At 45.6% G+C, this 12,598-nt stretch overlaps 1 protein-coding gene across 1 annotated transcript in view; it reads right to left on the reverse strand.

Annotated features, from left to right (window-relative positions):
* Nucleotides 1–2,007: 2,007 nt before the first annotated feature.
* The window catches only part of SKOR2 (SKI family transcriptional corepressor 2), a 32,661-nt gene continuing 22,070 nt past the window's right edge, over nucleotides 2,008–12,598 (reverse strand). The window contains exons 6-8 of the mRNA XM_033164725.1: nucleotides 11,626–11,693; nucleotides 6,755–6,825; nucleotides 2,008–2,241 (exon numbers count right to left, since the gene is read on the reverse strand). Coding sequence (XP_033020616.1) covers nucleotides 6,763–6,825; nucleotides 11,626–11,693 — 131 coding nt within the window. The 3' untranslated portion in view covers nucleotides 2,008–2,241; nucleotides 6,755–6,762. The remainder of the gene's footprint in view (nucleotides 2,242–6,754; nucleotides 6,826–11,625; nucleotides 11,694–12,598) is intronic.

Below are 12,598 nucleotides of genomic sequence, written 5' to 3' on the forward strand. Positions count from 1 at the left end.
TCTGACTCGACCCTGACATGTGGTCAGCATGACTAAGCCACTTCTGGTAAACCAGAACAGCGCACGGAAACGCCGTTTACCTTCCCGCTAGAGCGGTACCTTTTCATCTATTTGCACTTTGATGTGCTTTCGAACTGCTAGGTTGGCTGGAGCAAGGACTGAGCAACGGGAGCTCACCCTGTCACGGGGATTCGAACCGCCGACCTTCTACAATTGGCAAGCCCTAGGCTCTGTGGTTTAACTCACAGCGCCACCTTAAATGACTCTTAGAGCACTTTAAATGACTCTCTTGGTTTGGTGAAACAGACTAACAAGACGGCTGGGATGGAAAATGTTGTGCTTGTTGTGAGATCAGGTGATAGTAAAGCCCTCCCCGAGGTGTTGAGTCTATGATGGTTCAGTCGCATGTGCAAGTTGTCAGTTTGATGTCATGGTCATCACAACTGGGTGCAAGGACTACTGAGCCAAAGCAAGCCTTTTCTCCTTTGCAGGGGGGAAATGTTTTGCAGTGGATGTGTCCCCTGACTCAAAGCCTGCAAGTTCCTTAAACAATGGGTGGGGAGCCTGTGGTTTTCTAGATCTTGTTGGACTAAAACCCCCATCATGCCGGACCATTTGCCATGCTGGCTGGGGCTGAAAGGAGTGAGAAGGCATCAACATCTGGAGGCCCACAGGTTCCTCATCCCTGTATTGAGAGAAGGGGCATTTGGGGAGGGAGTTTCTCCCAGGTGAAATGTTGTAGGCCAGGCATAGGCAAACTCGGGCCCTCCAGATGTTTGGGACTACAATTCCCATCATCCCTAGCTAACAGGACCAGTGGTCAGGGGTGATGGGAATTGTGGTCCCAAACATCTGGAGGGCCCGAGTTTGCCTATGCCTGTTGTAGGCTCTCCAACCACCACCTGTTACTTTCCTCCTCCCTCCATTGTCAGAAACAGTTTGAGAGGAGAAGGCAGACACAAACAGATGGGACAATGCTATTTAAACATTATACCAGTTTCAGAACATTTGTGGAGAGATGCTGGGTCCAGAACAGGCTGGTTTTTTCTTTTTCCTTTAGGAGAGAGTAGGAATAAAAGAATTGCACAGTGGCGATGTTAGAAAGTCTGTAGCTGCCCGACAGAGCAAATGCATCAGAATGCTAAAGGTCCCAAATACAACCCCCCACATTTCCTGGTAGGGTTGGTGAAAAACCCTATCCGACACCCTAGAGACCCTACTCCTTGTAGACAACACTGAGCCAGATATATCAATGGCCTGCAGCAGCTTCATATCTGCACATATATTGAAGCTTATCAAACCAACACAGTTATTACCTGCCATGACAAACAACAGGGCAAGGAGGAAGATTAAGCAAATGAATGAAACAGCTGACTTGCAGGAAAGCACCGACTATTACGTCATATAGTTTTCTGTTTTTATTATAGACTTTTTTTTATCCACATGAATGTTAAAGAAACTACAACAGAGTTAAATACCTTTTTTTTCCTTTTAATCTCAGGGGTTATATTTTTTTAATTACACTCAATAATAAATTGTAAAATATTTCCAGAAGAGTACAATCTTCATTCATACAGCAGGCAAAATACTGGGAGAGAACGGAGAGAGTCTGGGAAAAGGCGGCTGAGCAGATGAAGATCCTTGAATTTCCCAGTCTGCTTTCAGAAAGCACTGGGTATGGCTAATGCTCTTCCATCAATACATCTCAATGTCACGCTAACCCAAGTTTGTTCATTTTTTTTCTCTGAATCACGTTCCTTTCCACAAAAGAACCACTCTTCAAAAGCAAAACAAGCCGAACTCTCCACGTGCTTTTGTGACACTGGACTGGGAAGCATTGGAAGGGTCTTTTGTGTGAGTTTAAGCCACGTGACTGGGTCAGAAAGCCTTTTCACAGTTTCTATCAAGTTGAGGAGTCCTTCTAAAAACACCAAACCAAACTCTGGTACCACCAAAAAGATCCGAGACAGGCATTCTTGAATTGTTCCACCTTTTTTTAAACTCCTCCTCCTCTTCTTCTTCTTTTGAAATTAATAAATGTCTGCTACATTCTAATTTACATGGTTGTCCATGAAACTTTGAGGTCACTTGTCCTTGGGTTCAATGGAACCTGATTTATTTTTGTTTCTTCCTTATTTTTTTTAATAAAACACCCAAAGCCCTTCTATTTTCAGTCTTCAAGTAAGTCTGAAATCAAAGCGATGGGTGGGTAGTTTCTTATCAGAGGATCCTGCGCTCCTGCTATAAGGCGACAGAAAAGAAAATATTAGAACAGGCTATAAATCAATAACATGATTTGATTTAATTACATAAATCTTAGCTATGACCGTCCATAATTTAATAATTCTCTCCCACTGACAGCAATAAAAAAGAAGAAGAATGCCTTATCTCCCTTGGCTACAGCAAGTTGGCAAGGCTTAGGAAGTGTAGACAGATCCACCAATAATTTTTTTCTGACAGTTATAGAATCATAGAATTGTAGAGTGGGGAGGGACCCCAAGGATCATCTAGTCCAACCCCCTGCAATGCAAGAATCTCAGCTAAAGCATCCATGACAGATGGTCATCCAACCTCTGCTTAAAAGCCTCCAAAGAAGGAGAGCCCACAATCTTCCAAGGGAGACTGTACCCCGGTCAAACAGAATGTTCTTCCTGATGTTTAGTCGGAATCTCCTTTCTTGTAATTAGAAGCCTGCCCTCCAGAGCAGGAGAACAGGACCCTGTTCTCATTGGGTCTAAACTGCCACCATTCACAGAAGTGGAAACCCAGAATCTGTGCCACATTCAACCTCCACAGAAGTGGGTCCCGTTTTCCAGGTCAATGCTGATTTGCTGCACAGCCCAATGGTACCCAGAGTGGGTTGAAGCTGGACGTGGTCCTCGAGCGGCATGCCGAAATAAAAACCACGCACACAAATTCAAAATTGGGCAGGATTTAACATTTCAGCTTATTTTAAATGGGTAAATCTGACACCATATGAACCAATGTTTCCCTCCAAGCAAATTCAAGGCAAAGGAATTTGTGTGAAAGCCCCCCTCTCTTTCTCACCTCTGTGCAGTTGATTGTTGCTCCATTCAAGCAATCGGGCAGAAGTAGGGATGAGACTGATCTTCCCTGCTCTGCAATGCCACCCAAAGAACAGTCAGAAAGGATTGTACTGCACTCATGAGCAGGGGCGTCTTAGCCATAGAGGCTAGTGGCGTGGGGAACCACGGCACCACATTCTGGAGGGCACCAGGGAAGAAGTCTGGGGGCCACGTCGGTGGCTTGGTAGGGGCGGCAGCCTGCCCACTGCCAGGGGGAAGGCAGGAGGAGGCAATCAGCAGCAGCGAGCCGGTTGCGCAACAATCAGCTCTCCATCCCTCCCTCCCTCCCTCCGTCCCTCTCCGGCTGGTGTGTGTGCCCCGCCTGGGAGCCAGGCACGATCCCTGGCAGCCGCTCCTCCTCTCGGCGCTGCAATTGGTCGCCGGAGCGCTCCTCCAGCCTGCCACTGCGTAGGACTGGAGGAGGGTGCGGGGCAGCCGGGAAGGAGCCCGAGGGGTCCCCGTGGAAGGGATCCATGCGGCACGTGAGACGAGATCAATCCTGGCACCTATTCTACGTGCCCAGAGCATGCCCAGCCTTACACCTGGAATGGGATCCTGTGGGGGTGGATGGAGACCTCCCTGCCGGAGAAGTCGCCCTTCAGCTGCTGCCTGCCTAGAGGGAAAGGTGGGCATGGGAGGCGCTGGAGGGATCCTTGCACCACGGCGCCAGATAGGCTTAAGACGGCCCAACTGGACCAGGCAATTAGGGGAGCCAAAAGAGGCATGAGTTAAAATGAGTTCAGTGCTTAATCTGAGAAGCTTATCAGAGCAGCTGCTGTAGATGCTGCTTTGCAGAATGTGGCCAGCTACTTGACCTCGCCTGTATCCCAGTCTCTGCCTGCTTTTTCTATGTTCACTGATCTAGACCTTGACTTGTGCCCAACCTGGTCTCTGGCCCTTGCAGGTCAAATCCTGCTAGGCCCAGCACTGCAAAAAATAAGGGGACTGTCAGCTTCTGTCAGGCTATACAACGCAAGGCTGGCAGGCTGCATTTGGCTGGGAGGTTTACCTGTAGCGCAGAATTGCTTGAGCAAGTAAGAGATGGAGCATGCTTAGGTATGCAGAGAGTGAACAGCACAGTAGATAAATTTCTCATGCTGGGTCTGTTGTCACTGACATGCCTCCCCTGCAGACAATCTGATTTTTTTTTTTAATAAAAAAGTAGACAGCAGTGCTTTTCAAAGATTAGTGTTCGCTTAAATGCTAACTAAACCATCCAAGCAGAGAAACCGCTGGGATTATTACCAAGAATAGATAGATCTATTTAGAGCAGGGTGTCTGTTTTCGTTTGTTGGCTCTTGAAACAAAAAGAATGCAAATGACCACGTACATTGGTTGTAGGTGTCTTAATGAAGCAGAGGAGCACATGCTCAGTCGGTAGAGCATGAGACTCTTAATCTCAGGGTCGTGGGTTCAAGCCCCTCATTGGGCCAAAGATTCCTGCTTTGCAGGGTGTTGGACCATATGAGCCACACTGAGAGCCAGTGTGGTGTAGTGGTTAAGAGCGGTAGACTCGTTATCTGGGGAACCCCGTTCGTGTCTCCACATCTCCACATGCAGCTGCTGGGTGACCTTGGGCCAGTCACACTTCTCTGAAGTCTCTCAGCCCCACTCACCTCACAGAGTGTTTGTTGTGGGGGAGGAAGGGAAAGGAGAATGTTAGCCACTTTGAGACTCCTTCGGGTAGTGAAAAGCGGGATATCAAATCCAAACTCTTCTTCTTCTTCTTCTTCCTTGTGGTTTCTTCCAACTCTACAATGCTATGATTCTATGCATTACCTGGAGGAGATACCAAGTTCAAACTGGTATCTCCAGTTACTGTTTAAGGATCGGGTGATGGGAAGAACCTCTCCTAGAAACCTTGGAGAGCTGCTGTCAATCAGAGTAGACCTATCACGCTAGGTGGACAACTGGTTGGAAGTCATATAACTCACATTCCCATGTATCCATTTATAAACTGATACATAAAACAAAATCAATGCTTGATCTCAGCTGAAAGACTGAGAAGCGATTGGGACAAGACCACGAACAAGGGTTGGGAACCTGTGGCTCTTCAGATATTGTTGGGTTCCGACCTCCAATCAGTCCCAGCCAGCATGGCCAGGGTTGGTGGGAACCGTCAACATCTGGAGGACATTAGCACCTGGAAGGTCACAAATTCTCCACCCCTGATCTAAATGTTTCCTTGGGTATTCAGGATTATACTAATGAAGTTGGCTTCATGGAATGGGAATGTCATGTAGATGAATCATCACTCACGAGCCTACTTTGGCACATGTCCAGCTAATTCTGAATTACACGCCAATTTGGTTGTGTTCTTGGGGAGCTACTGTAAGTTATTTCAACTTGTCCACCTAAGCGTTCCTAGATAATCTGCTTCCCTTTTTTTTAAGAACTAGCAAGAATAGAGGTCATGAAGTTCATGCCATGAATTTAACATCCACAGTGCAGTGGTCAATTCTGACATGAAGATGCTCTTTGTGACAATCCCCAAGATATGCCCCTCCTAAGGTTTTTGTGGGATGTAAACATAGAGCAGTCAAAACACAACACAACATGAAGGTAACTCAGTCCTCCAGACATAACTTCCTGCTACCTGGACTGAGTTAACTTCCTGACCAGAAGTAGGTGTGGTCTTGCCTGGGAACAAGATCCCAAGACCAGTCACCATTTTCTCCTCGTCTCTTGAATGAGCAACAACCATGTTCTCCTGGCTCTCAGCCAAGAGAACAAAGGAAACTACTTTTTCCCTATGGAAGTAGCAACCACATGTAAATACTTTTACTAAGCATGCCTGCCTTCTGAGAAACACTGTGTAACTCAGGAAGTAATGTGAGTAAACTCTTTTTATTCATTTAAGATATATTGTGTCGTGTGCAGTCTTTTAAGAGAGATATAGGGGAATTATACCAGGAATATATATATTATTTTAGGCTTTAGCAAGCCTGTGCAAGTGCGTCTGCTGTGTGTTTTAAAAGGGAATGAAACTCTGCTAAGTTTGGAGCTTGTTAACACAAGCTGGGATGAGATATATAAAGTAATATATCATCATCCACACTCCTAATCATTCCCACAGTTTTATGACAAAAAGGCATTTTTTTACCACATTACGAGCTTCCCTATCAAGCCGGCCTTTTTCTCATCCTCCCTTCCCAGTTTGTTGAATGTCAGGTTTGATAAAAGAGTTTTGGTGGACTCAGAAGGTTTCACACTAGTTTGTGACATTTGGATCAATTGTAGTTTTTCTGAATTTTTCAGAATCAGCATGGCAGATTTACCCTTTAGCAATGCATGCTAGCGTAACCAACCCCTTCCTCTGCTTAGCTTATCTGGTAGGTTTCTCTCTGGGAAAAGCTTCTTTATTCAACAAGCAGAGGATTGCCAGATAGCGCCATAGGGGATGGAGTCATCATCTCTGCCATTGAATAAAGGGTCATGATTCCTCTTCCACTAGAACCACCACCACAGCGGCAGTTAGCAGCGACAAAGGCTTAAAGTATATTGCTCCTCCCCTGGGAAGGCTCCTGGGAACTGTAGTTCACCCCCTACAGAGCTACAATCCCCAGCATCCTTAACAAACTACAGTTCCCAGGATTCTTTGCAGGAAGCCATGTGATTTAAATGTGTGTTGGGCACACAGCCTCAGCCCACTCTAGACTCCCACTCACCTTGCCTTTTAGCTTTTGCTGAGATGCGTGCTGAGTTTTTCTTTCCTGATCAAGCTTGCTGCATAGGGGATCTGCAAAGATACAGAAAATGCCTCTATGTGAGCGTGAGATGTCGAGGAAGAGATACCAATCAGAGACAGGACTTTAAATCAAGGCTAAGCCAGATGCTTCCCAGGTGATTCTTACAGGAGCCCTGTAAGGCAGGCAAGTATTTTTGTCAGCATAATACAGAGTACTGTATGTTAAGGGAAAAAAGAGTGGCTTTCTAACAGCACAATTCTATGGGTCTTTTCTCAGAAGCAAGCCCCACTGAATCAATGGGGCTTGCTCCCAGCTTAATGAAGACCCAGGGAATTGGTGGGTCGGCTGAACTCCACACAGAGGCATCAGCTTCACACATCACGTTCTTCCTTGCTGTGGGACGCCTGCCACAGCGAAAGCGAACTAAGCAATTTACAAGGAAGTAATTGCTAAAAAAAAACCAAAACTAACTAACAATATTGAGTGGGAACATTAGCAGACCAAATTGTCGCTTCTACCTCAGGGGGAGAAACAAAAGGTTCTCTGAGGTGGAAAAAGCCAGCTTTCCAAATTAAGAGTTCCCTGGGAAGAGGGATTGATTGATAAACCACTCTGGGGAATGATAGCTGTGGGAACAGGGGTCTCCTAACAACTCACAGCAGCTTTAACAAACTTCAGCCCCCACAATTCCTTGGGGCAAGCCACGGCTGTGGTACCGTAGTGCTTTCAATGTGTGCTGAGAATGTGCCCTTTTACCCAGAGTGGGCTCATTGAGATTAATGGGCATGGCTAACTTAGGCCCGTTAATTTCAGTGGGTCTACTCTCAGTAAGTGTTAGCTGGATACCACCCCATGTCTCTAGAACAGTCTGCATGGACACCGGGTAGTCTGTGGAGCATCTCAGACCCTATTGTGTGTTCTTGTGAAAGTGTGTCTCCCTGTGTTGACACTTAAAATCCCCATGGGAAATTCCACTTCGCCTGTGGAGACGTCAGGGGAGAGAAATAAACAACTACCTGACTTTTAGAAGACACCTGAAGGCAGCCATGTTTAGGGAAGTTTTTAATGTTTGATGTTTTATTGTGCTTTTAATTCTGTTGGGAGCTACCCAGAGTGTCTGAGGAAACCCAGCCAGATGGCGGGGTATAAATAAAATATTAAATATTATTATTGTTGTTGTTGTTGTTGTTGACAGAATCTGTTGCAACTATTGCATCTCCCAATGTTTCCATCTCAAATCGTAAACCAATGCCCCCTGATCAAGCCCCTCTCTCCCGCATCTATTCCACGTTGCCAAAACAAGGGCTCTGCTTCACTTTCATCCACAACGTATCTATTTCCCCTGTGACCAGATGTTGAATCAGTCTGCAAGTTGCATCATATGCACTAGTGTATTTAATTTCTTTTAAGACCCAAGCTGGCAGGTGTAGAAGGACCTGGTGGGGACTGTGGTGAGTGGAAAGGGAGAGTTCAGCCCTTCCGCACCCACTGCCACAGTTCCGAAGAAAAATTCTCCTCACAGCTGTTTTTGGATTATATCTATATCTATATCTATATCTATATCTATATCTATATCTATATCTATATCTATATCTATATCTATATATAGAAAAAGGGATGCGGGTGGCTCTGTGGCCTAATCACTGAGCCTAGGGCTTGCTGATCAGAAGGTCGGCGGTTCGAATCCCCACAATGGGTGAGCTCCCATTGTTCGGTCCCTGCTCCTGCCAACCTAGCAGTTCGAAAGCATGAAGTGCAAGTAGATAGATAGGTACCCCTCCGGCAGGGAGGTAAACGGCATTTCCGTGCGCTGCTCTGGTTCGCCAGAAGTGGCTTAGTCATGCTGGCCAAATGACCCAGAAGCTGTACGCCGGCTCCCTTGGCCAATAAAGCGAGATGAGCGCCGCAACCCCAAAGTCGTCCGCGACTGGACCTAATGGTCAGGGGTGCCTTTACATTTACCTTTTATATATAGAAAAAGCTCCCATTGGCATCACTGGGAGCTTTCTTTCCAATGGAAATAGCAACTTTGGGCCTGGGCGGTTAAAACAGATATATATTTAACATCCACAATAAGTAGTCATTTTATATGGAATTCTGACCTATCATAACTAACTTTTACATATACTTTCATTCTCTTTTTCTCAATGTTCTCATTTCCCCCCTCTCTGTCTCTCTCAACCACTTCCCCCCCATTCAACTGCTGTTTATCCATCTTGCACTTTCTACCTGTCACTCGCACTAACTCCGCCCAGTATTCGGCTCCGCTTCCCAGTTGTCAGTCATTATTCCACTCCCTCTGGGATTTACTCCCTCGTAACTATGTTCTGCACTGCACCCTCAAGGAATCCACACTCCCCAAAACATACACAGTCAAATGACTGGTTATTTATTAAATTTATAGCCCAGCATTGTCTCCAATGAGCTCAAGCGGTTCCATGGTTCTCCGCTTCCCAATGTTGTCTTCACAACAGGGCCATTCCATGAAAAATGAGCCTGATAAGAATGCTAGATGAGCGCTGGACTTTGGTGAGGAAGATTCCAGGCGTGCAGTCTAACCATTTTTTTAAAGCTAAAGACAAAAGAAGTTTAGTTTATGGACCTTCTTTTCAAAAGTCCACCCACGTAGTCTTCACAGAAGTGTTCAAGTTAAAAGTTTTCTGATGATTTTCCCAACCGTGACAGCATTTTTTCCTTAATTTTGTATCGTTAAATTTCTTAAACTTAATTTCTGATTGCATAGCTGTAACCAATAAACATCGATTTAAACAGATATGCTGAGTTTATCATTGATTCACCTCCCAACTCAGTGTTTTCCCATAAATCAAACTTATCTCAAGCTCCATGTCCTTTTTTTGTCCCACCCGTGACAATACTTTAACATTTAATAAAATTGTCAAAAATATATATAAAAATAATAAAAAATCAGTAAAATGTTCAGTATCTTATTAAGAACATAGTTTAAATTTTGGTTGTTAATTTTTATGTATATTTACATTGTTACACATGTGTGAATACCAAAAAACATGGTCCAAGTGTCGCACCCGTGACAATGGAATGGCCCAACAACCCCGTCAGGTAAGGCTGAGAGACAGTGTCTAGGATTAGGGCCACACTTGAAACTTCATGGCTGTGAAGGGATTTGAACCCTGGTCTCCCAGCTCTCAGCCCAACACTCTAACCACTACACCATACAGGAAGAGATTGTTCCTTGCAAGAAGTCGTCCTCTTATGCAGCCTCCCCTCATGTTCATTGCCTGCTTTAGTTTGAGAGCATATCATTTCCTGCGGCAAAGGATGTACAGGGGAGAAGAGAGACTGTCTTGCCAATTTCCCAATTATTGGGGAAGCCAAGGAAGTCAGTCAGTTGCTCAGGAAATTGTAAAAAAGAATCTTTACAAGTCCACGGTGGACAAAAGCTGAAAACGAAACCTTATTGATCCAGGGTTGTTGTTTTTTTTAATTGCAAGCTTTAAACTCCCTCCTCTGCTGGAGGGAGTAGTAACAAGGTGGAGGCAGAAGGGGGCGCTGGGAGATCGATATGTTGTCGAGAGAAAATTCTAGCTCTTAACAGATCCCATTAACATCTGCAGACTGTTTGGAATTACAAGGTAAGGGTTGCAGAAGACTTCTTGGTGATGACCCCAACCTAGCGCAAATCAGTATTGCACCTACTGATTTAACTTGAGAAGCACCACAGCTCAGCAGCAGATCAAACAAGTGGTCCATCTGATTCAACACTGTCTACAATGACTGGAAGCCACTCTCCCTGGTTTCAGTCAGGGGACATTCCCTGCCCTACTCTGGAAATGCTGGGGTCCTCTGAATTCAAGGCAGATGCTCTACCACTGAGCTACGATCCTTCTGATGTTTGTTTCTTTCCAGTTTCCCCACTCTAAACTGGCCTCACTCAGTTCTCCTTGGGTTTTAAGTCCACCCCCCAGTCTCTCTCTCTCTCTCTCTCTCTCTCTCTCTCTCTCTCTCACACACACACACACACACACACACACAATATTTATTTATCTGGAACTTCTGCAAAGCTTTGGGTTCAACCAGAGCTCGTTTGAACCATCCTCTTTTGCTTTGTGCTCTTTTGGCTACATAAGGAACTCCATGCTTGGAGACTGGAGCTCACTATTCATGTATCAGAATGTTTTGCACACAGAAGGGGTCTCGGGTTCCTATGTTCAGCCCACCTCAAATTCTTATACGAATGACCTGCCCGCCCACCTTCTTAACCATCTTTCCAACTTATTTAAGAGATTACTTAACAGGAGGACTGCCTGCTGAGGGCCTGAAGGACCCTGGCCTCGCCTCTTTCCACCTGTCTTGGGGTGGGGCCTGACAGGCTTCACAAGGACTGCAGCCAGCTTTTAAATTGTTTTTAATTTTTATCTGTCTTGGCTCTGTGAGCCCTGGAAGACCTGCACCCTGCCTTGCTGGTCCTTTCCCATCTGGCCTGGGAGAGTGGAGTGCGGACTGACTCCAGCTACAAAAGCTGAGGCTGTTGAACAGATTCTTGGGCCGGAGTATTGTTTATGGGGGGGTTGAGAGAGCTTGTTGCTGTTATTGATTATAATTGTTGTATCTTTAGTTTTAGATCTTATGGTTTACCTGGAAATTGTTTCTATTTGGTTGTGTACTTTTTGATGTGTTTTATATTGTTTATGACTCCTGTTATGTCTGTAAGCCGCCTTGAGCACAGCTTCAGCTATGGAAAGGTGGCATACAAATAAAATGATGATGATGATGATTTTAAAAACTGAAGTGAGTTTGAAAAGAAAAGAAAAGAAACCACAATAGCACATAGAGCTTAACATTATTTTTTTTAGCAGGGAACACTCTCTTACAATTTGTAACTGTTGAACCATTTCTTCTCTGTAGGCCAATTCCCGCTTCATCTGGTCTTGAAAATTATCTATGCGGGGGGGAAAGAAGGCAGGTCCATTAAGAATCATTACAGGGCAAAAGGATTTTAAATAAAAAAATAAAACCAAACCAGTAGAATAGAAACACAACATTAAAAGTTTGTTGTTCTGATGGGAACGATCTGCACATGGGCGTACCCGGGGGGGGCAGGGGGTAGCTGCCCCCCCTAGAAGCAAAAAAATATATATTAAATGGTTATTGGCAGCCTAAAAGGAAAAACAAGCTCAAGACTGGTCTTTCTCCCCCTCCCAAAATCTCAATAACAATTGAACTCTTCCGAGGCAGTTGGCCACTCTCTCTCTCTCTCTCTCTCTCTCTCTCTCTCTCTCTCTCTGTGTGTGTGTGTGTGTTGCGCCGGCTGTTTCCCCCTCCCTCATGCCCACAAAGAGCTGGCGTGCCTATCAGAGACCGGATCCTAACCTGCACCCTGCTTGGTCAAATGGGGATGCAGGCTGAGACTTGGGCAGTGTCAGGGGGCGAATTCGTCGTTGCCGGGATTCATCGTTGCAAGGGAGCTTGGCAAACTGAGTTCCCTTGCATGGTGAGTAGTTCCTTTGCGAGGACAGAGGATCCTGGGAAAGTGAGTTTTCCAGCCATTTGGGGCTTTCTGTTTGCGGGGGGGGGGGAGTTTTTCTGTTTTTTGAAGCTGTTTTTGAACCTGAACGACCATGGCTCCCCCCCCCTAGGTTTGATCCTGGGTACACCCCTGGATCTGCAGCTGCAAGATGAGATGGGATTCCCTCATTACCAACCCATGGAATTCTGTGTGGATTTCCACATGCAGAAAGCAGAGTGAGGGATCTAGATGTGACATCCTGTCCAGGCTTGGAAATGATGTCTGAATCCAAGCAATGGCTCTGAGCATGGTTAGCAGCTATAGCTTGCAAAGGCCGA

Source organism: Lacerta agilis, chromosome 11 (assembly GCF_009819535.1).
Source record: "Lacerta agilis isolate rLacAgi1 chromosome 11, rLacAgi1.pri, whole genome shotgun sequence".
Classification (NCBI taxonomy): Eukaryota; Metazoa; Chordata; class Lepidosauria; order Squamata; family Lacertidae; genus Lacerta; species Lacerta agilis.